This window comes from Acromyrmex echinatior, chromosome 3, assembly GCF_024713525.1.
Source record: "Acromyrmex echinatior isolate Ae372 chromosome 3, ASM2471352v2, whole genome shotgun sequence".
Lineage (NCBI taxonomy): Eukaryota > Metazoa > Arthropoda > Insecta > Hymenoptera > Formicidae > Acromyrmex > Acromyrmex echinatior.
In genome coordinates this window covers 22,357,138-22,380,443 of record NC_141854.1, presented here as the reverse complement: position 1 = coordinate 22,380,443, position 23,306 = coordinate 22,357,138, and the positions used below count along the sequence as shown (strand labels likewise).

At 35.1% G+C, this 23,306-nt stretch overlaps 1 protein-coding gene across 1 annotated transcript in view; it reads right to left on the bottom strand.

Annotated features, from left to right (window-relative positions):
* Positions 1–225: 225 nt before the first annotated feature.
* Positions 226–23,306, bottom strand: part of tna (Zinc finger MIZ domain-containing protein tonalli) — a 39,723-nt gene continuing 16,642 nt past the window's right edge. Inside the window, exons 2-10 of the mRNA XM_011051537.2 lie at positions 9,917–10,215; positions 8,889–9,224; positions 8,001–8,655; positions 7,370–7,713; positions 6,908–7,093; positions 6,676–6,818; positions 6,105–6,594; positions 4,358–4,597; positions 226–4,234 (exon numbers count right to left, since the gene is read on the bottom strand). Coding sequence (XP_011049839.1) covers positions 4,100–4,234; positions 4,358–4,597; positions 6,105–6,594; positions 6,676–6,818; positions 6,908–7,093; positions 7,370–7,713; positions 8,001–8,655; positions 8,889–9,224; positions 9,917–10,006 — 2,619 coding nt within the window. The 5' untranslated portion in view covers positions 10,007–10,215 and the 3' untranslated portion in view covers positions 226–4,099. The remainder of the gene's footprint in view (positions 4,235–4,357; positions 4,598–6,104; positions 6,595–6,675; positions 6,819–6,907; positions 7,094–7,369; positions 7,714–8,000; positions 8,656–8,888; positions 9,225–9,916; positions 10,216–23,306) is intronic.

The following is a 23,306-nucleotide window of genomic DNA, read 5'->3' as shown; positions in this document are numbered from 1 at the left end:
TCTACAAGACACATAAAATGGCCCGATAATTTTTGTGATGTCAGTAACACAAAATTAAATAAACGAGCAAAACATATTAGATGTAATTATGGGTTTTTTTATTAAACGTTAGTGCAAATATTCTCTTATTTCAAATATTTTATTGTGACATCATCAGCTTCCCGCATATCGTTTTGTAATAATTTCTCGGTAATTATCCGATTTTCGGGAATAAATGATTCACGATTTCATTTATATTTTATAACTTTTTTATTGAATGAGTCTAACCGTTATCAAGAAACAATGTTGTGTTTGTCGTACATGTTTAAAAACTGGTCTTTATTAAAATTTTTTATGTGATGTAATCAATGATATCAATGTGTTTCTTTTTTTTTTCATTTTATAATGCGCACTTCCGCGTTGTAAAGAACATATTGCAGGTCTGTTCGTCAAGTTGCAGCTTCGCATTTAATTATTTAGCTTCTTCCCTCTAGTTTGCTTCCAAGTCTGAATATACTTCATATCTCGTTTGTAATACAAGAAGCGCATTCAAAACGGACAGATCCTGCGACATGGACCGATGTCAACACTCATGATGTATTTACTGAGCAAACATCTGATTTAAAAAGCATTGTGCAAGTCGAAATGTGAATCCTCTGATATAATTTGATAAAAAAATTCTGCAGTAGCGCGTATATATGAATAAATACATCATCAATACGTAATACATCATCAGTACGTAATACATAATCATGTGAACTTATCGATATTCCATATTTTATTCACTAATAGAGTTTAGAGGCGCAGCGAATACATCATGAGTCGATACGGTTACATGAGAATATCTTGTTTCGTAACTTTTCCAGGCCTTGGACAAGACGACATTTATAATCCGCAGTCGCGAACTATCTGTTTTGTTCGTAGAGCATTGTAAAATCAAATTATAGGCCTCCTAATGATAGATAAATAGGTATTACAATCTTAGAGCCACAGAGATTTGTAGACGTCTCATCAAATAATAATAAATTATTTCCTATTATTGCAACGAAAATTCATACAAAATGGCAAATGACATTAGCTGTCGATCTGCTAAAAAAAAAAGACATAAAAATTGTCTTCTGATAATACAATATTGCGTACTCTTTGACTGTAACATCTACGCAAATTACTAAATTATGTATAAATTATTGTAAAAATATAACTGAAAAATTTTGTGTCATTAAATTTATTATTATCTTTTGTAACATAAATGAGATTTTGTTAATGTTTTTTAAATGTAATTTTTCATGAAATGCCTATAAATCTCTAGGACTCTTATAAACTAAGATGGTGTATCGTATATAATATTTAGGGATATTATTAGCTATAGGTATAGGTAAACATTGCCTATGTACAATCGCAACAGGGTTGCGCATACTACTTCTTGGCAATCCTAAGTAAAGCTTACAGTTTGAATAAATTTCTTTAGGTAATTATGTTTTTTTAATAATTAAGTAATAATTCTATTAGAGAAATAACAGTACATTATTTGACTGTATCTGTTATCGTCGTTCATCAGCCATTTACATGTGACATTCTCTCTAGTTTAAAATATCCTTATACATCTCATGTGAGTTTTGGTTCTGAGAAAGAATTAGGATAATCATTTTACTATTATAACTGGCCAATAAGTATCTGCCACTTTTCTTAAATTATTATTCTATTTACCATATATACAAATAATATACAATAGTCGCGCTTAATACAAGTAATATTAAAATCTAAATCTCAATAATTATAGTAGTTATATGCATAAAAACTTGACTGTATCTATAATCATTCGCTGTGCGCTAGCGTTGCACACTGGTGTGTGTATATGTGTGTATGTATACACACATATTTTTATATAAAATCTGTATAACCTATACGAGTCGCTTTAAGTATATTTTCTCTTTTAATCACAAAAGATACAAATGTTTATAACCACTACACAAGCAGGGGGTCTTGGGCGGTATCACTCTGGCAGTATCTTTTTTAGGTACGGATATCTGATTTACATTCTTAGGAAACAATAAATCAGTTTACCGTTAGATTGTGCAAGAGGATATACAGAATTTATTTTCGCACGCTGAATCGTTGCGAACATAACTATTGTGTAAATAATAAGTTTAAGTATATAATTATTTCCGTATATAATAAGCTTGCGTGTACAATTATTCCGCAATATATACATTTCTCTCAGAAAAAAATTTTGATTTTTCCTCCTTATACAAAATTTGATTATATACGGACTATACAATGTGATTTCCTTAAGGCCTTGGGTAAATATTGCTATTAATTTTATGCATTTATATCTTTATTATTTATTACTCAACTGACATTTTTCTGGAAACTAATTTATTGATTATCATGTACTAAAAAGTTTAATTGTAATGCACAGACATTTATCAATCTAAAATAATAATAGTTCAAAAGTATCACACAACAATTTATTTATAGCAAATTGACTCAAAATATGCATATATTGACATATATCAAAATGTGAAAATAAATTCTATATGTGTAAATATTATGATGTATCTTCAGAGATTACGAACATCATAAGATTAAAAATTTGTTATTTTCTTTCTGTTTAAGACTGTAATTGTACATGTGTATGTATAGATACATACACATTATACACACACACACACATATATATATATAATATATATATATATATATATATGTTGTATATAAATTTTGTTTAAAATAAAATATTGCTGACTCAAAGTTAATTTGGAAATTGTATTAATGCAAAAGAGAAATTTTGAAAATAATTAAAAAATAACATTTAAAATATTGAAGTTTCTGAAATGAATATATATGCACATCCATTTTTTATCTTTGTCATTTATTTACAACAGTAAAAATATATGTGCATATAAAGATATCCTTATATGGAGCAAAAATATCTCCTAAAAATTCTTTTAAAAACATTATTTAAATCAATACTTTTTAATATTTTTTTTTATTTCACATTTATAACTTCTCGGGAGATACATCACATCTTATTAAATTTCCAGTGTGAAGCCCGATATCCCCTAGTTTATTCATTTTCATCTGTGCTACAATCTAAAGGAAAGGAACACTATATGCACAATATTCGTCAATAGGCGGGAAATTCCCAATCGATGAATATCTTACTCTTATCTCGATTAAAATTTATTTACAAAAGTAGGTCTGTACAGTATTTTTTCTGTTGCGACATAGGTCTAGCATAGCCTTGAATGCAAATAGACCGATTTTCGAGTATAAAGACATTATTGCACCAACATTATGAAATATTTCGAAACGATATAAATTAATACAGTAATAATTTTTCTTTCGAGCAAATGTTCATAAACAATTCAACAAAACAAAGTTTCATCGATTAGTATAATTTATTTTAATGAAATAAACACATAAATAAATATATAAAAATTCCATCTTATGAAACAGACTCAAAACAAACTAATAATAATTTTTTAAATATCTTTTATTGATTCTAATACCATCATTTATAATAACAGTTGAATATTTATTACAATATCATTTATTTTAAACATATAGTTACGCTCTTTTAAAATCGTTTCTGAAATATTTGCCTAGCGTGTCGTTTAACACGCTCTTTTTTTCTGTATTCTCAAAAACATTTCTTTCGATAATATATACAATATCGATAATGCTGATCTATGCAATAACGTCTTTACAAATAATATGGTGTTTGCCGTATTATAGTTAAAAAATCATTTTTTTAATCCTAGCCTTTTAACTCTAATTTTAATAGGAATATTATAATTATAATTAAGATTATTTGTACCATTGATTAGGTGAGAGCACCCACAGTTGACCCCAATAAAATTTAATATCTTTTACCGCAAGCGCTCATATACAGTAAACTTCCGAATTTATTCTCTTATCAGGGATAAAAATTGAATGTTGTTCAATTTCGTTCATTCCACAGGATTCTAAGAAATTTGCACGAAAATATACTGTAGTCAAAAGAACGTTTGCAGCAAGATGTTCTCTCGTTTATCATTTCATTACAAAGTGGAAGGGTCACAGTTTGATTACATCTTTACGAATCAGAGAGTCACTCGCCTTTTATTTTATTTTTTTCTTACTCAAAGAGTGCCAATATATCATCGTTAGAGGAAGGATTACCACTGCTAGCTCCGCTACTAGGTGGAGTGTTTAGGTCCGGTGGATCGAGATACGACAGAAGTTCCATTGCATCCACATTGTCTGGCAAAAGCTATAAATAAATAATAAATAATATATTATTAAACAAATTTGTAAAATGCGATTTTCAATTTAAAAAATATTTCGGTTTGCAAAGATATAACGTGGTAATTTAAAAACAATGCAAAGTACTTACATTTAACGCCTCTTGACCGGTACCTTCTCCATCTATAACTGCAGCGGGATCGAAATTTAAGTCCGACGGTATGTCTGCAGCGGTGTCGTTATTTATGGTTGTACTCGTATTACCGGAGGTGTTGTGGTTTCCTGTGGATTCTTGCGACGCGGGCGGAACGCTCGGTGGCCCACTGGCACCACCAGCCGGTGTGTGAGGAGTAGATTGCGGAGTGTGTGGCGTATGAGGAGTATGAGGCATCTGTGATGCATACATCAGATTTAACATTTGTCGACTGTAATACTTGTCACATTTAACCTCCACCGGCAATGTAAAATTTTTGATTTTGATCCGTTAAATGAAATAAATATTGAGGTCTATGGCAAATTGTTTTTATTATTAAAAACTATTAAATATAAAAATCTAAAAAAATCTCATATACCTATTTTTGAAACCTTTAAGAATGAATTTTTATTATAATAAAAGATATCTCCCTTTTTTTATGGACTTAAATCAAAATAAGATATAAAAAAAGTGATATTAGTTATAAAAATTCATAACTTTTATATATATTAGGTGTTGGAATTAATTCGTAGCGTTTTTAATGAAAGAATGTTATTTATTTCACATGAGCATTAAAAAATACATTAATGAAAGTACTTCCCATCACTTGTAAAACGCTACGAATTAATTCCAACACCTAATAATATAATATAATTTTATAATTTTGTATTATTTTATAAGTTCTTTACAGTTTTTTTAAGGTGTGCTACCGAATCAATTTTTTAAAGATATAATTGATACTTGAAAATATGTATTTCAGACAAAATAATAAAATGATGTTAATTTTAAAAAGATGAATTATTTGAGCACATCTAGAAATAAAAATTTTATGAATAAAAAAATCAAGTTTTTTTTTAAAACAAATTTTTACAGTGAATTAATTATTAAATTGCGTTTATTTTAATTGAAATAAGAATACAAAAATATCAAAATAAAAATATTATATTGCTTAATCTATGATGTATATGATATTTCTCGCTATAGATTTGCACATAAGATACGGTATATAATTTTCCTATCATTTGACTAATGAACATCTTTTCTCTAATTTCTTTCATCAAATCTATTTTCAGGAAATTCTTCTTCAATTTCAATTATATTTCCTGAATTATGGCACAGTGATACATAAATTTTCCTATTATTTGATTAGTAACAAAATACTCATAACGTTTTTCTTCTAATTTATTAAGTTTCTATAAAGAAATTCCTTCAATTTCAAATATTTTCTAAATATCTTTGTAAATATTGTCTGTTGAGTTTTATAACGACATCAGTGAAAAAAATGATATAAACATGAAACTAAAAATTCTATTTAAAAAATAAAATCTTTATATATTCATTAAAATAAACGTCAGGAAATATATAAAATACGAAAAAAATCCAAATTTTTATTTGCATAAAATATTAGCGCGGTTTTAACTTAGGTCACTGAAGGTCATAAACACATCGTTTTCTTGTAATCTTGAAGCGAAACAAACAATTAGCATCTTTGTATACATATAATCTCAAGATTATTAAATTTTTAAGATAGGAATTATTAAGTTTTTAATCCCATCGTTTATTCATTCTTTTATAATTCACAATAAAAAAAATTTACTGTGTTTTAAATGTCTAACATTGCCAGCGGATGATTAATATTTCGCCACTATTTTTATGTATTTCTAAATAACTATTATTCAAGCGTAATCGACATTAAATCACGTACCTGGTCATTAAGTGATTTCTCCATGGCATTGAGAGGATCTAAAGAATTAACGGATTCGTTTAAGTGCGAAAGCGGACCCGTTCCACTGACATAATCATTATTGCCGATAGTATTCGTCCCAGAATTTATTTCATAGGTTCCACCGGACGTGTTTCGATGGTTTATGCTATTATTCGAATACGTGGAAGATGTATTGTTCATCATCGAACCGCTCACAATACTATTCATATCGGGTGGTATATAAGGACTCATAGCTTGATTCATATCCCAATTGTTCATAGTTGGCATATTCATACTGCCTGGCGACATGGCCTTGGTTGTTCTTTTACAATCGTTTTCTTCTTCGGATTTAATACCAGTTAAATTCTTCGCAGGTTTCCAGTTAGCGAGTGAGTCTATCGTCACTTCATCAACTTCCGTGGTATTTAATGTATTCAAAATACCCCACATATACTGATCAACCTCTAGACCTTCCAGCTGTGCAGATTTTCTGTAAAATATGCGATTTGTTTCATTTTTTAAATTCTAATAAATGCATCAGAATGAAGATTAATGATTTAGTTATACTTACGAACATACTGGACACCTCCAGTTACCTCGTTCGCAATTCATTTGCAAATATGATTCCAAATCGAAACACTGTATATGTTTGCACTCATGTCCTCTAGCTGGCAGTGTAATGCGTTTGTGGGTAATAGGACATTTTAAGAGTACCTGCACATGAGATGCAAATGATTAAAAATATTATCGATATTGCAGAGTTACAGGATTTTAAAGTATTATTGTGCTTTTGTGAACTTTACCTTTAGTGCTGTTTGTTCCACTACATCTTTTTCCGATTGCATGCCATTATTTGACATAGTATTACTGAAGTTTCTTTTGATTTTTGTTATACAGTGCTCTGCTGTCAACAGCCTCTTACGTAGTAATCCATGAAGTACACTTCGTACACTAGGTCGGTGAACCAATTGAAGTACGAATAGATGCGACTGTAATATATTATAATATCATAATATGTATTCTCCACAAAGAACATAATTATAATTTAAAAAAGCGAAAGAGGAAAAAAGGAAAGTTATTTTAAGTTCATAATTAATAAATAAACATATATATCTTACATAGATAAACTCGCTACGTAAAATATGTAAAATCTATCTACATAAAATGAATATTCGTTCTTAAATGTACAATTCACAATGCAAAGAATATCTTATCCTCGAATTACGTAAACGCTATCGTTTAATTATTGATATCCTCAAACTTACACAACAACATGCAGATACGGTAATCTGTATTGTGTTCCTTCCTGCTTGACAGACGTCCTTCAAGTAAAGAGGCTTATGGGAAGCTTTGTTGTCTCCGCGGTCGATCACGAGGGGAGTTGCGTTAACGGAGACTTGCACACTTGCCGGCCAATTCGTGTTCATTTGTCTATCTTCGTGGTGAAAACATTTAAGCTGTAGCTCCAAATCTGATCGCCACACTAATGTTTGATGCACCGTGGACTTCAGTTGAAATACATGATTGCTAACAGCCAAATTATGCTCTAGGCGGAAAGGTGGAAGAATTATGCCGTCTCTTACGGGGAATGTTAGTCTCAATTCATCATCTGAAACAAATAGCAAAATCTCAATATAGCGTTTGAAAGTATTTGCATATAATGCAAAAGCGTTATATTTCGTAAATAAATGTTTAAAAAAAAATCTATATGGCGTGCGCATTAAATTTTTCAATTTTACATAACAGACGTTATTCTGTAAATTGGAACTAGAAAAATGGATATTGTGGATCTGATATTGTGATCTCTTTTTGTTGATATAATTTCTGACACTGAGCTCAAGACACCAGTTGTAATTTACGTTAAAGCGTAAAATCAAAGTCTAAAATCTCACTCACTCTGAATGTTAACGGGCGATTTCATCTCGTTGAAATTAGGCTTGATGTCTGGATTCGGACTGATATAAGGCGGCATGCTAGTGGCGGGTGTCAACGGTGGCGTCGGATTGCCGGGAATGGGACTGTGCTGATAATTCACGTTGCCTCCATTCGTCGATCTCATCGACACTACGTCTTGTTGATACTGACTGGTCACCACGGCAGACGCGCCATACGACGCATTACCGCCACCGTATCCCGGATTCGGCTGATGACCGACGAATTGGTTACTAACCGAGGTAGGTGGAACCATGCAGACACCAGGAACACCGTTACTACCATAGCCGTATTGGTTTGCGGCAGCCGTCTGAGACGGGGTATTGTAAGTCGGCGCTGTTTGCCTCATATTCGTTCCTCGTATCATCGTATTAGGTCCGAAACCAGCTGCCGCGGGATTCATGGTTTGCATAGACTGATACTGTTGTTGAAAATTTGGCCTCGCTCCGGTAGGATAGGTATTCGGATAGTTCGGGGCCGTTGTCATGCCGTTGAAACCCTGCTGCATAGCCGCTGGATTCTGAGCAGGATACGGAACCTGCTGTCGCTTTTGCGCCATATGCATGGCTGGATTCGGATAAGGCGCTAATCTCCGTGGATAACCTTGATGCGGCTGAGCCTAGAAGCACAAAGATACGATATTATTATCAGGAAGAACAGAAACGCGCCTTCCATTAGCCGAGATACACGCTACTGTGACAAGCTAGAGATAATCGTAATAAAAAAAAGATTGGTATAATATATTTACACAGAACAAATAAATTTCAATAATAATTTATCTCTTGGCGAATCACGGCAAAACTGAGAGACGCAGCTAAATACATTTAGAACGTTAGGCGTTTAGATAAATACCTGCATCTTGTTCATTTGCATATTGTTGGGTCCCATCATGTTGTTCATGGCTACATTACCCATATTACTCATGGAGTTCATGGGTGTCATTCCGCTCATAGCATTCATACCGCTCATACCGTTCATACCGTTCATTGCTCCCATTGTCATAGGATTCATCGAGTTCATGCCATTCATACTGTTCATCGAATTCATGGAATTCATAGTGTGCATAGGGCTCATCGTGCCCATGCCATTAAAGTTGTTCATCCCGACTGGCCCCATTCCTGCCATTGGTCCTCTTTGGCCGTACCCCGCATTGTACGTTTGGTGGGGTATTCCATGTTGGCTCTGCATCTAATAATAACGATTGACATGAATCTTTATTTAAAAATTCATAGAGTTCTAAAACAGTAAATAATTTACGAAAGATACTAAATATCACGTGGGACGTGAATTTTAAAAGTATATTTTGTTACAAAATTATAAGAAATTTATTTTCAAGTAATCGTTCATCACTTAGTAATTTAACACATCAACTATTATGATCAAAAATTTATTTTTTTAAGAAATAACATCATCACATTCTCGAAATAAAACAACAAAAGTGAAAAAAAATCATAAATTAACGCTAATTAATCGATGCAATGGAATAATAAAATTTACAAATCGTAAATTATATTTTTCGCATTATAAAAACATAATTAAAAATTAACATAATTGTTAATTTATTGACAAGAATATTATCTAAAATCTATAATCTATAAAATTATCGTCATCTTATTCTTCTAAATCTTAAATCATCAAATAACATGAATTTTTCCTCTTCTGATATTCTCGTTATTCATTCTTTGTTTTATTACAACGGTGGAAAAAAATAACGGAGTAAAAGATATTAACAGGAATCGTATTATATTTTACCAATTCGCATCGCCTTATTTATACTACTCCGTAGTAGTATTTCGATAGCGGTCTATATAACGTATGAATCATAAATCTTCCTGGCCGCGTACTATTGATAACGTCGTGAAAGCTAGCCAAACATTTACCTGATTGAATTGCGAGGGGATGTCCTGGCGGTCCTGCATGGCCACCACGCTGGCAGTGGCGGTGGCCGTAGCGGAGGCAGCTGCTACCATCGCCGCGACACGAAGTGGCGAACCACCCCTTCCGTTCTGGGGTGGCACTGTGCTATGATAGCCAGATGATAACGGCTGCACCCCGACACCTATCGCCGCCGTTGCTGATAGCGTTGCACCACCACCGCCGATCTTCCCGGGAGGAAGAAAGAGCTCACTCGACGATCAGCCTTCACGAGGTAGATGCGAACGCGCGGCTTATTGGTGCACTGAAAACAGAGAGCGTGACTCATCTTAACCCTCCGTGAGATAAAATTATCTTTTTGGAGAATCGCGGCGCGCTCGGTGATGCTCGTCGTGATCGTTATAGAAATAACTGTGCGTTAGAGAAACTGCGGAGTTGGCGTATCACAGACAAGTGGCGAAGTGTGACGCAAGCGTACGCCGATTCGACTCTATTTGAGTCCTTTTTGGAACGGTTAATAGCATTAAATGCGGTCATTTCAATTTTATATATATATATATAAACTTAACGTGTAAATAATTATAGTAAAAAGAAAAAGAATGTACATTGTACCAAAGCTAATCGTCTTATCTTGAAGATAAATATTAAATTTTCACTTGCCAAGTTTTCCCAGAAAAACTTAAATTGATAAACAAAAATCACAGCCATAATAATACACAAATATCGAATTTGAAATATAATAATTTCAGAAGTGCGTCATATATATTCTTATAAATCGTAGAATTCCACAGGGAAATAGACATTTCCTTTATGAGATGTAAAATAAATTTTTGGCACGAGTTAAAGATTGATATCTTTTCCATATGTCTCTTACGTAAGAAAATATATAAATCTCTTACATAATATACAAAAAGAAAGGAACAAAAACATTGGAAATAATAATGAATAAGGACGGCATATGTTCAACTTTATACACATCAATGCATTTAATCACGTATAAAATGAAAAAGCTGTCAATTAGTCTGTCCAATATTAAGTAACGTAATAACTTGCAGACTAATGGTTAATATAGCATCTCAGCTCATTTAAAACGATCGAGCTTACAACGATATAATGCGCAATGGACGATAATACGTCGTCAATCATACTGGCAAGAGTTAATTTGGTTTAAATGGCAGTGTGAACTTTTGCATTTGCGACAGAAAAGTGGTTACCATTCGCCAAGTCAAGATCATACTGCAATCGATTCCCGCTAGGAACGAATAGATTTATGCCAATCGATATAGTCTGTGTTTGGCGTATTGCAACGGATCTTTATTTCATAATCTTTGCGACGTAGTAATAACACATGCTAGAATTATTCACGATACTTGAATAATTTAAGAAGGTCATATTTCCTACTCAGCATCGCCCCCATGCAAATAAATTTACGCTAGTGATAGTTACACAATAAGAATTGAAGATTTTTGAGGAAAACAAAATCTCCGCGATTATCCTCTTTTTATTAAATTCAAAGAAAAGTATTTAATGATACGATAAACTAAACGTTTATTATGCAAATGAAGAAAATGTTTTTATTATTTTAGGATTGATTAAATGGTTGATGTTTAGAAACGATTTAAAGACATTTACGAGTATTTCTTTAAAAATATCTAGAAAGGTCTACATTTTCTTTAATTACATGTACATATGTTGCGTACATCTATAATAGAGATATAAGATTGATTTTTCATAATTTATAAAATAATAAAGCCATTTAATCAATCCTATAATAAAAACATTTTCTTCATTTACATAATAAATATTTAATTTATCAAACTCATTTTTCAAATTCATCACAGCCTCAATACAAGCTATATAATTTATTTGAAACGAACAGAAATATTATAATATAAAATATTAGGTGTTGGAATTAATTCGTAGCGTTTTTAATGAAAGAATGTTATTTATTTCACATGAGCATTAAAAAATACATTAATGAAAGTACTTCCCATCACTTGTAAAACGCTACGAATTAATTCCAACACCTAATAAGTTTCCAGCATACTCGAATGTTATTATTAAATACTTTTCTCAGGCTCAATATAAACTATCGATGAATTTATTTGAAACGAACAAGAATGTCGTAGTACGTGTCTTCGAAGGTGGCTGTCCCCGGCGGTGCCCGGCGTATCCCGAAAGAGCGAGAGACGAGCGGTATTCCCGAGCCGAACCCCGCTCGTATTCCCAGCTGGCCGCGACGCCGCGGCGCGTAGCCGGCGTAGCCGGCGTAGCCCCCATTGCTTTTCTGTGGGAAATGCACGTGCTCGCTATTCACACACCGCGCCGCGCCGCGTCGAGCCGCGTCGAGTTGTACGTTCATAATACGTGCTTTACGCTTACCCCCGCGCGCGTTGCCGCAGAACACGGGCGACCGTGCGAGAACCCGCCAACCCGGCGGGAAGCGGAGCTCTTCCGCCGATGCACGATTTCCGATGGGTTCTCGAACGTCGCAGGCAACTTTACTCCCGTAAGGGAATTTTTCGTCACCAAGTTAAAGATAAATAAGACCTGTGCGTATCGAAATATCGTCTCAAGTCGCAGGACTCGGTTGGTTCGATAATTCGCGAAATTGTAGAATTTTGCATAAATTTAAGCTTGTGTTTACCGCAGGCAATTTTTTTTTTTTTTTGAATAAATATTAATAAACGGGAAGGAGTAAAATAATCTTGAAAAATACGACAAATATTTATCGTATTTCGTAACTATCGAACACGTCGAATCGTATAATTCTTTTTTACACACCATGAAATAATGTACAAATAATTTTTAGAAAAATTCAATTTGCAAAGAAAGATGGTTGAAAAAGAAATATTACAGTTTGCTCTTTCATTCCCTCTAGGACATTCCACATGGAGAAACCTGCCTAGGGAACCCTCCAATTGAAGGGTTTGGATCAATAACATAAGTCATGCAGGTTGCATGTCTAACGGATACAGGTTTTTATGACGCTTTCTTTCGGTCTCGTACGAGGCATGTTATCAAATCCATCTTCAGAAAAGAACGAAAGTGCGTGGGAAAACTTAAACGTAATTATAATACGAATCTTTTTATTATTATATAAGCTACTCGTCTTTCGAGTTGACAACGAGCATAAAGGCCAATATGAATCTCTTTATTATATAAGCTACTCGTCTTTCGAGTTGACAGGGATTACTGGCCATACCAGAAATCTACAGTTTGCGCGATGTAATTGCAAATGTTGCCAGTCGAGATGAGCACGTGAAGAAACACGCGTGTGACGTGTAACATGTCCTCGCGATATCGGCACGTGTGTACGGCAAGTTTTGCGCGTGCTCGCAAACACAGCCACGTAATATCGGTTTTGCGCAAAAGCAGAAAACGCGCCACAGATCCTTATCTAACGTTACCCGATTCACCGTTGCGTAAACTTCCACGTGATTACGATAAAAGACGTTGATCAACACATACGCATCATGTTTATTTTGGTAAGTTTTATCCCAAAACATCGAATGACAAGTTTTGGAGAACGAACTAAGAAAAATGACTGTTGTTTCAATCATCGTGCAATGCTATTATTTAACATCGAAAAAAATTATGTGATAAATAGCTCTCGAATGCTTGTACAAAGAAAAAAATTTTCGAGTTATTTTTCATTTTAGATTGAATTGAATTGAATCTCAAAAGAAATCCTGAGTCTCTAATTGTTAAAACGTTCGTTAAAAATAAAAAAATTCATAAGCGTTAATAACTCTTTTGAATTTTTGTGTTACTATTAGCTTTTATGTTATAAACTAAATTCTCTGCTACGTTACTGAAAATATTCAATGAATATTATGTATATAATTTTTACTATATTATTTATGTATTTGTTATCATCTAAATTTCTTGTTAAAAATCTGCATAATAATATCGAATGTAATTAGAAAACAAGTCGGATTTTAAATCAAGATCTCACAATCACGCGCTTCTACTTTGTTTGAACTTCGTGTATTAACGCTTGAAAATAGTTTCTTACTCTTAGTCATTATATTCTCTCTCTCTCTCTCTCTCTCTCTTTCTCGAATATGATTTTTAACTTTAATTCAATATATTTGCTATATAAGCAATTTATTTAATATTCTTTTGATTAATTAAATCATAAGTTTTTTGTGACGATTCGGACTTTACAAGTTTCAATCAAAAGTACTAGTTAAAGATCTCAATTATCCGATTTCGATCAAGTAGTATTTTAAACGTAGAGCAAGAGAATAATAATTCTCTCACAACCGATCGACTCGATTAACCTTTATGCGTTTTTTTCTTTTAATTCTTGCTGATTTGGATAAATTCTCATATATATATTTGAATGAAATTCATCCGTTCTTCCGAAGTCGCGAACAAATCAGTGCTTTCGTAGTTCAGCACAAAACGTTATCTGCACTTGATGACTATTATAGTGAAGTGCTTAACAAGGAATCGGTATCTCTCGAGTGTACTTAATCGAATCTTTTGGGTGTTCGCGCACCTAATGGGTTCGTGTTGTCGATCTCGTCGGCAGATCTAATCACATCTATTCCATCAACTTTTACGAGCACCGCAAATTAAGTGCCCCGACAGGTCCGCTATCGGCACGTTTTACAGGTAACATAGACTAGCAATTTATTTTACCTCCGCATTCGAGCGTGGACGGTAAATAATCCATGCGCAATGAGACCCATAGAATCGAAGAAAATCGGCAAGATCGATGTGAACGAAGCAAACATCCAGATACATTTGTCGATCGTTTGCAAAGCAATTTTAGCGCTACTCGTCCGCAAACTGAAGAAAGGTTTCTCTTTGTTTTCTTTTTTTTTTTCCTGCTCTTTTTCACTGGTAGAGAAGGTCCGCATACGCGTTGTCCTCGAGACGTGATTATGAAGCTCGGACAAAAACAAATTTAATAGCCTTTCCGTTGTATTCAATACGGCGGGTACGGGAGCACAAATACACGTATGTGCCGTCTGATCTACGAGGGGTGAGAATCGGGGACGTTCAACAGCTCAGGAAAATGTTGGGGGGACCGATTCGATCGATTAACACGTGCGCTTTAAATGTTTGGGAGCTACAAAGCGATCGCAGCTTCGATGATTACAGCAGCCGATGTTACTAACGAGGCTCAATAGGTTCGTAAAACCAAATAATTTCGACGCACTCTTTGGCTGCTTGTTAATGCTGATAGTCAATTCTAGCAACGCAGAGTATTTCCTCTTGTATCTCTATAACGCTATAAAAAACCTAATTTTACTTAATAAGATGAATCAATTAAATAAACAATTTATAAAGATCAATTAAATTAAATTAAAAATAGTCTTTCATTTTTAAAAAACAAACGAAGTACTGCCAGATTTTTATTCATAACTCTTCATTGACATAAATTCACAGTTATATTTATGATTATGCTTATAATTGGATAAATTGTTTAAACTAGTGTAAAAATTTTATAGAATATGCGCTCCAACAAGCGTGTTACATTATCCAGTATCATTCTCTCATATCTACGTTTAACGTTTTCGATTACGAAATAATTTCCATCCAATCGTATCTACTGTATAATATTCCGTTTGTCACCCGAGCGTGTTCGACGTTTATCCTCCCCAATCTGCCAACCAAACGCGGGGCGCGCAGCGCACGTGTTTTTTTTTTGTGCGTGCAATGCATATACGCATACACACGCGTGCACATACACACAAGCATCCAGATATAGCGCGCACAGAGAGGGAGCGATTCGGAGGTTGACGTCATCCACGTCCCACCCCCTTTAAATTCATGTTGAATGCGACTACGACCGACCGACCGACCCAGCCTCTGCCTTTTCCCTTCGTTTCTCTTTTCTCTTCCCGTCGTTGAGCTCCGTTCTCTCCGTTCACCACCGCCCCAGCATTCGATGATGAGAGAGAGAGAGAGAGAGAGAGAGAGAGAGAAGGGGTGGAGGGGAACCCCTCTGTAGATCCCGCAACGGGTTTCTATTCTCGGATGTCAATATTTCGTCAACTAGAGCCCACTCGCCGCGCAACAAAAGGCTCCACCGGGTACAGCCGTTGCTATGGCGTGTGAGAAAGAACGAGGAGCATGTATGCGTTTTATGAGAGGATGCACGACGAGCAGAGGAAGAGCGCGCGCGCGCGCGCGCAGGCTGTGGGGATCCAAGTGCTAGCTAGGATTGCGCAAAGGGTCAGACATTTTGGGTATGTGATTGACGTAATTTTGGCGAGCTTTTAAGAGATATCTCCAAATTCTACTGGATAAAAACAAAAAGAACACCGAAAAGTAGAAAACCACGCAAACCTGTCGCGATTGAACGGAACGGACATTTCGATCATGAATTTTTTAGTTTGAATCCCCTGCATTCTTAACGATAAGTCCTCTACATTTTTGATGTTGTGCATTACTTCGATTCGCGAACTGAAGTTTTGACATTTCCCGACGACTCACAGTCGTAACTGTTTAAAAGTTTTTCCACGTGTGTCAAGTCGATTATACGATCGATTTTGAGAACGCGAATTCCCTAAATTCCGTGACGTTTCCGTGCAATTGGATTTTGGCGATCGATTTCGCTAATACATAATTATAATCCTAATTTCGAGGAAACGGCTGAAATTTTTCCGGTCAGAATCGCTCAAAATGTCTCGAATGTTGTCCATCATTCTTGAACGTCCCGACCGACGTGACGCGCTTTGACACGACGACGAAGGCGAGTAGTAAAAAAACCTATATCGCAAACCGAGGGAATCCTTGTACGAGATAAATAAAACGAGCCTCTCTCTCTCTCACGGTCGTCGCCGACACATAATAGCCGCGTTCTCCTCGACCACGCTCGCGTATGAACGCGGCTTTAAGGTGAGCGAGTGCAACCAGCGTCGTATTTGGAACATTGAGAACCTGAGGTGTCAAAAGGCAATAAAATATTGGGTGCGATCCACTTCGCGCTGTAAATGTTTCGAGCGTTCTTTGATTGATCAATTCGTAAAATTTTTTCTTCCGATTGATCAATGAAGCATTTATGTTAAGTGGATCGTATCTTTCTTTTTTAATAATTTTGTGTACGACACAGATACGGAAGATGATTCTTATCAAGAATCATCTTCTGTATTTTATTTACTTAGAAACGTAAGTATACTGTCAAAAGTAAAACATTAATTTTAACTTAAAGACGTATAGTTGTGTCAAAATTAACACAAAAATGTTAATTTTAATATTTTTACATGTCTCAGAAAGTCCATTATACGTCTTTAAGTTAAAATTAACATTTTATTTTTTACAGTATACATACACGTTGTATAAATAATAAATTCTCTTATTAGAGTTAATGATTTGAAACTGCGCGGAAGATATCCTACATCCTATTGTATATAAGAATAAAAATATAATATATACCTGTAAGAATGATTAATAGTGCAACGATGCATGAGTGTATTAGATTTAATATTTATTAATTGGCAGTGAACAAATATAATGATTGATGTATAGCGATTATCGAATATTAGCTTGATCAATATACTGATTATAAGATAATCAAAATCATTCATCAAACAAACAATTTCTGTCTAATGCTTCCATTTTGTGCGCAATCATATTTCCAAGTAGTACAACTGTTTGATGCAGCAAGCCGTTTTATGAGGTAGCACAAAGAAAGCACTGTCGCGAAAGCGACTTTCACGTGACGGAGAATCCCAGAGGAGGCTCCAGAGGCCCCCGGGGCCCCTTCGCACGGTTTATTCGTGCTGGAAGACGGTACTGAGCATGACAGAGAGAGAGAGAGAGACAGAGAGAGAGAGAGAGAGAGAGAGAGACAGAGAGAGAGGTTGGGTCGGAACGAGGAGAAGGGGGAGTACTACAAACGAACGGCGGATGCCGATCGCAACACTTTGCTAAAATCAGGACAACGACGAAGAGGAGGAGGAAGCAGAGGAGGAGGATGAGAAACGGGGATCCGAGAGAAAGACGAGGACGGAGACGAGACGAGACGAGACCGTTGAGACATCGAGCCCGCGACACGTAAACAGGAGCGAACGCCCGAGGTCGACTCACGGCGAGAATCGTGGGAGGATTCCCTTCGTTTCTCTCTCTCTCTCTCTCTCCCTCCCCTTTTTTCCCTTTTTTTCTCTGTCCGTCTGCAGTGTGGGTGGGATTATTAGAGAGACAGGGGCGCTGAAGAGAGAGGGGTGGACAACAGTGGGAGAGGGCTTTGATCTCGGCAGCTGCTGCATCGCATCGTTATTTTCGGGCGGATCGCCGAGACAAAAAGCATTTTTGCGGGACGCCTATCTCCTTTGTGGGCTGACGACGTTTACCTGAACATCGACGTATCTCTCATCTCTCAGGATGCATCGTCGGTACCGTATATTTCCCATTTAGGCTGTCCACCGATGAGATCGTTCATCGCGGTCGATGTCGCGATATATGCCGCGCGGGTTAAAACTCTCAAACAGAAGAATCCTTTTGAATCTTCTTTATTGGAAAAACTGATAGTTCAACGAGTTCAATGAGTTCAACCATTCGTAAAATTTCCAATAGCTTTTTTGAACGTTTAAAAGTATACATATTATTAAACATATTCCGTTATTAAAAATATATTTATTTCACTTCCGTATCACAAAATGATTGAAATAATTAATGCACGATTTCTTATCAAAATTGCAATAATTAATTACAAACAAATTAGAAAATGTATAAACTAAACTAAAATTTTATTTAAATATATTAATAATATAATATATAAAACACAAAACAAAAATGATGGTAAAGAAGCAGAGAAGAATGCATGGAACCTCAGAAATGTAGAAATATTATATGAATACTACAAGGGAGGCTATAGTCCCGTATTTCGAAACAGCGATCGGAAAAGAGAAATATCATCCTGTGCATCGTCAAACTAGGCGTGAAAATCGCGATGTGATGTGGACACAGATCGTTACGCGTGTGTAAGTGCATTGAGGTGGACTTAATAGGCCGTGGCTTTAAACGACCTCGATAGAGCATTTATCATCCTCTCGACGTTATAGCGCAGATACGTATCGCTATATCAAGTGTACCTAATTTAAAAAATTGGTTGGCTACTTTATACAACTATTAAGATTGATTCTGTAGGTCACCATTAATATATCACAACTAAATCAACCTATACACCACCAATTCGCTTACGTCTCCCATCTTTTATTCTATTTCTAAGCCGCAAACAACACACAATGGTCGTTCCCAAAATATTACAAAAAGTAGCTAAATCCAGGAAATTAATTAAACGGTACATGACAATTTTAATCGATGTTTCGTTTTTAAATAACGAGTTATAAAACATCGGACACGATGACACGAGAGGACTTAATTTTGCTCCAATACTGAAAGAGTAATTTTGCTGAAGAATCTAAAAATTTGGCTAGATACCGATCTAAAAATAATTTTGTTAGACCGTCAAAATAATTTTGCTGAAAATTTAAGCATAATGAACAGCGCTGCAAAATATTTTGATATTACAGCAACCAACTTTGTCGTCCTACCTAATTGTTTTGATGCAAAATTATTCCAGCAAAATTATTTTTCGGATCTATATCTGGCTAAACTTTTAAATTCTTCAGCGAAGTTGCTCTTTCAGAGAAGAGTCCAAAGTCACCGCATATACGGGAGTATTATATGATAATACTCACTAATGGGCTCTGTCATTATTATTATTGTAAATATTTTTTCTGTATATAGATATTCTCGATGACTGTGATGTATGATTTCAACCGGTTAGTCGGCGTCGCGTCGACGCAACTTTTCGACTGCTCCAGGTAGGTCAAAACCTTCGAAGCATTACACGAGGAGAGCAGTACACTTGTAATCGGGTTAGCAGCGCATCTGGTGCGAGACCAGCACGTGCTGCTGTGGGACGACATAATGAAAATTGGTGGAACTTTGATTTCAACACTGTTCTATTATCCTATATTGATCGAACGTGCGCGCGAACGTAAACGCGGAGCGAACTAAAGAAGAAAGTTTATAAATACGATCGTTTTTCACAATAAAATTTTGCGGTTCTAAATAGAAACTGTAGGTTGTATACCTAATATCAAAAGAGGTATATCTGCTCTCTAAATTCTTTGGAGTGAAATCTAACGTCAAAGAGTAAAAATTGAGCCAGTCTTGAAAAAGAGTGCCTCAATTTTCAATCTTTGAATGAGATTTCACTCTACGGAGTGAGATTCACTCTAAAAGTTTTAGAGAGCGACTGTTCAAAGTATCAAAATAGATGTAAAAAATCTAATTGAGGTTGAAAGGAGGAGTAGAATTTCATTTCGAAAGTGTATTGCTGCAATTCTTATTAGTTATCGATAAACGAATATCGATAATTAATCACGATTATTTTTTTTAATGTAGCTTTAAATGTATCTGTCTAACAAATTATATATTTATCTCTTTGTTCGAAAAATGACTTTTTTAAATAATGATAAAGACACGACGTGTGATCGTTTGACGAAAGACTCAAATAACAAAGGATAATCACAAAGAATAATGAAGGATTTCGAAAGTACATTCTACTTTCGTAGGTTGTTCCAAGGACTTACAGCACCGACGCTTTTTAAGTTGTGCAATCTGGAAAGATGCTATTTTATGAAACTATATCCGTGGCTATTTTTGATGTTCGTAACTCTTGGAATTTCATATCGAGAATATCTTAGTAATAATCGTACAAAAACGGCGCTTTCGGAATATACGAACATCGGGACGATATCTTTGGGACATCGTATCGAAAATCGTTATCCGATTTAATCGTTAATCCAAGTTGGATTTAAGTTCAACGAATGCGCTTCATGTAACGCGACGTCTATGTATTGTTAGCGCAGAACTGCGGGGATCGATATATACGTACACATACATATATATTGTCTTCCTCGGAGTACATCGCAATATAATGCCTAGCCCCTATCCCGTTCTCGATCAACGAGTATATATTCTCTGTACCTCGTCGCCGAACCTCGCGCTATGAGAAGATTCTGTCATTCGCAACAAATACTCGTGGCATTTCGAGGTGGCGAGGATAGATTTTTCCTGCTGACTCGTTCGAAAAGGTCGCAACGACAGAGCGCCTTGAATGCGAGTATCCTCCATCGTCCTCGCATTTATACGTGTATATGTATATGCGTGTGTCTGTGTCTGTGTGTATGTGCACGCCTTATTTGCGCATTTGTCATACAAGAATACACGGATCTTTCTTACCAGGTGTATATCCCAGTAACGGAATGGCGCGACGTCTTCGTATAATTAATTTATCGTTTCAATCATGTGCATCAGCCGTCAGGTCGATACGTAGACTGCATCGATGCTGCATAATCGATGGCCTTTAATCGCTATGCGCTTTCCATTATGCGTTGAGAAAATTTATATCGGGCGGGAAGTTGTAAGAAATTTTTACAGAATGTACTACCTACGTGCTAATGGGCGTGCTAATGTTGTTTTGTCAAATAAATAATCAAAGATACGGAATAAGTTGCTAATAAAATAAGAATCGTCTTATTTATTTCGTGAAATTTTCCTCATAGAGTTGTTGATTAGAATTTCATCGAATTAATAATCATGTACTTACTGTCATTATGAAGTAACTGATATTACCTCGAGAAATGGAAAAAATCTTATTGCAAACTCTCAGCGTGTTTATAATTCACAATTTTATGACTTTCTTGTTTAGTTTTCTATGTTTAAGAATGTTTAATTATAGATATTAATAAGAATTAATGCTAATATTCAAGCTACTTGAAGAAGTTTTCACATTTATATATTATTTTTATTATATTTTATTTATTTAATAAATTATCTTACACGTTTCACGTTTAAATTTATGTGAATGCATGGACAGACTGAGAGTTGTAAGAAGGAGCTCGAGTTTTCGTTACTTTATTACCGTAGAAGACAAATACCTTTCCCTATATCTTCTCTGCTTTGACACGATCGAAATTCTTCACGTAACACGTGCGACCCATAAGGCTATACCCGTGTAAAAACGGAAATAACATCTGTTCGTAACAGATAGGAGAAGCCAAAAACTTACCAAACGTAACCGCAGACTTAAAACGAACTGTTACTTCCTTCCTTTCTGTTCTACGAGAAGAAAAGGCGAGACCGTAACTTTTATATATGTACATAATATTTACATACACACACACACACACACACACACATATATATATATATATACGTATTTATTAAATAATATTATATATATACGTATAATATTATCTAAGATATTAAAATAACTAGTATATTATAAATTTAACACACATTTGTACTCCCTTTATAATTAACAATTCTCTACTCACGTTCTGACGAATCATAATCCAATGTACAGCAGGATATGTGATAAAATCAATGGTATAGCAAAAATATTACAACGCTTTGAAATGTTTTCGTTTCTAACAAAACTGGTGCTAGTTATTCATAATAAAGCGAATGGGGAAACAAACAGATTATACAACGATGGGACATGCATCATGTCAACCTTATATAAGGATCACAATCCGATTCTGCAACAATACTATCAGTATCCAATAATTATGACTAGCAGACTGACACGATGACGCGGTAAAATGCGTTGCGTTGCACGATATTATGTTTATCACGTTTCTCGATGCAAGGTGTTTTACGTTCAATTTACAACAACGTAAATAAAAAATGGGCCAATTTTTCTTTACGATCGATTAAAACCGCAGAAGGAAAATATCGATTTTAAAACACTCAAGTGCTTTAAAGCGTGAAAAGGAAATCTTATCTCGTATATTATCGATGAAAGATATCGCGTTACCTTTTTTTAACACGATCGTGTATTTACATGATATGTCGCCACGTTCGTTAGGACGTGATGTCAAGAGTACGCTCGCGTGCTTTATCTGCATCTGGAACAGTGAAACTAAGAAACGTTTCGTTTCATTAACGAAACCACGCGGCGAATATACATCCAAAGCCATATGAAAAACTTCCGACATCTCGTACGAGAACGTGTCTTCGCGAAATCGCGGAAGACCTCGTTGATCCACGAAAAATCATTACGTGTATTTTGACTTGACTTCGAGTTCAAAATATGAAAGCGCGAATGTATTCACAACTCGCTTCAAAAAAGGCATCCACTTATCACGTTCAAAAGTTTCACTGTGATAATAATCTGCGCTTGGAAAAAGAAATACCTTGACATGAATACGATTATCTTCCTCAATTGCGTTCAGCACGTTGATAAACGTGCATATGTCCGTTGAAAATATTTTCACGTCGGTTTTTTTTTAATGCTGCTTTTATCTTCAAATATCGAGTAAGACGAACAAGTTTATCAGTGATTCAACCGTGGCGTAACATCCGCGCTCGTAACCTCGGTCTTTTGTCTGCCTGTGCATATGTACGAATATGAATATG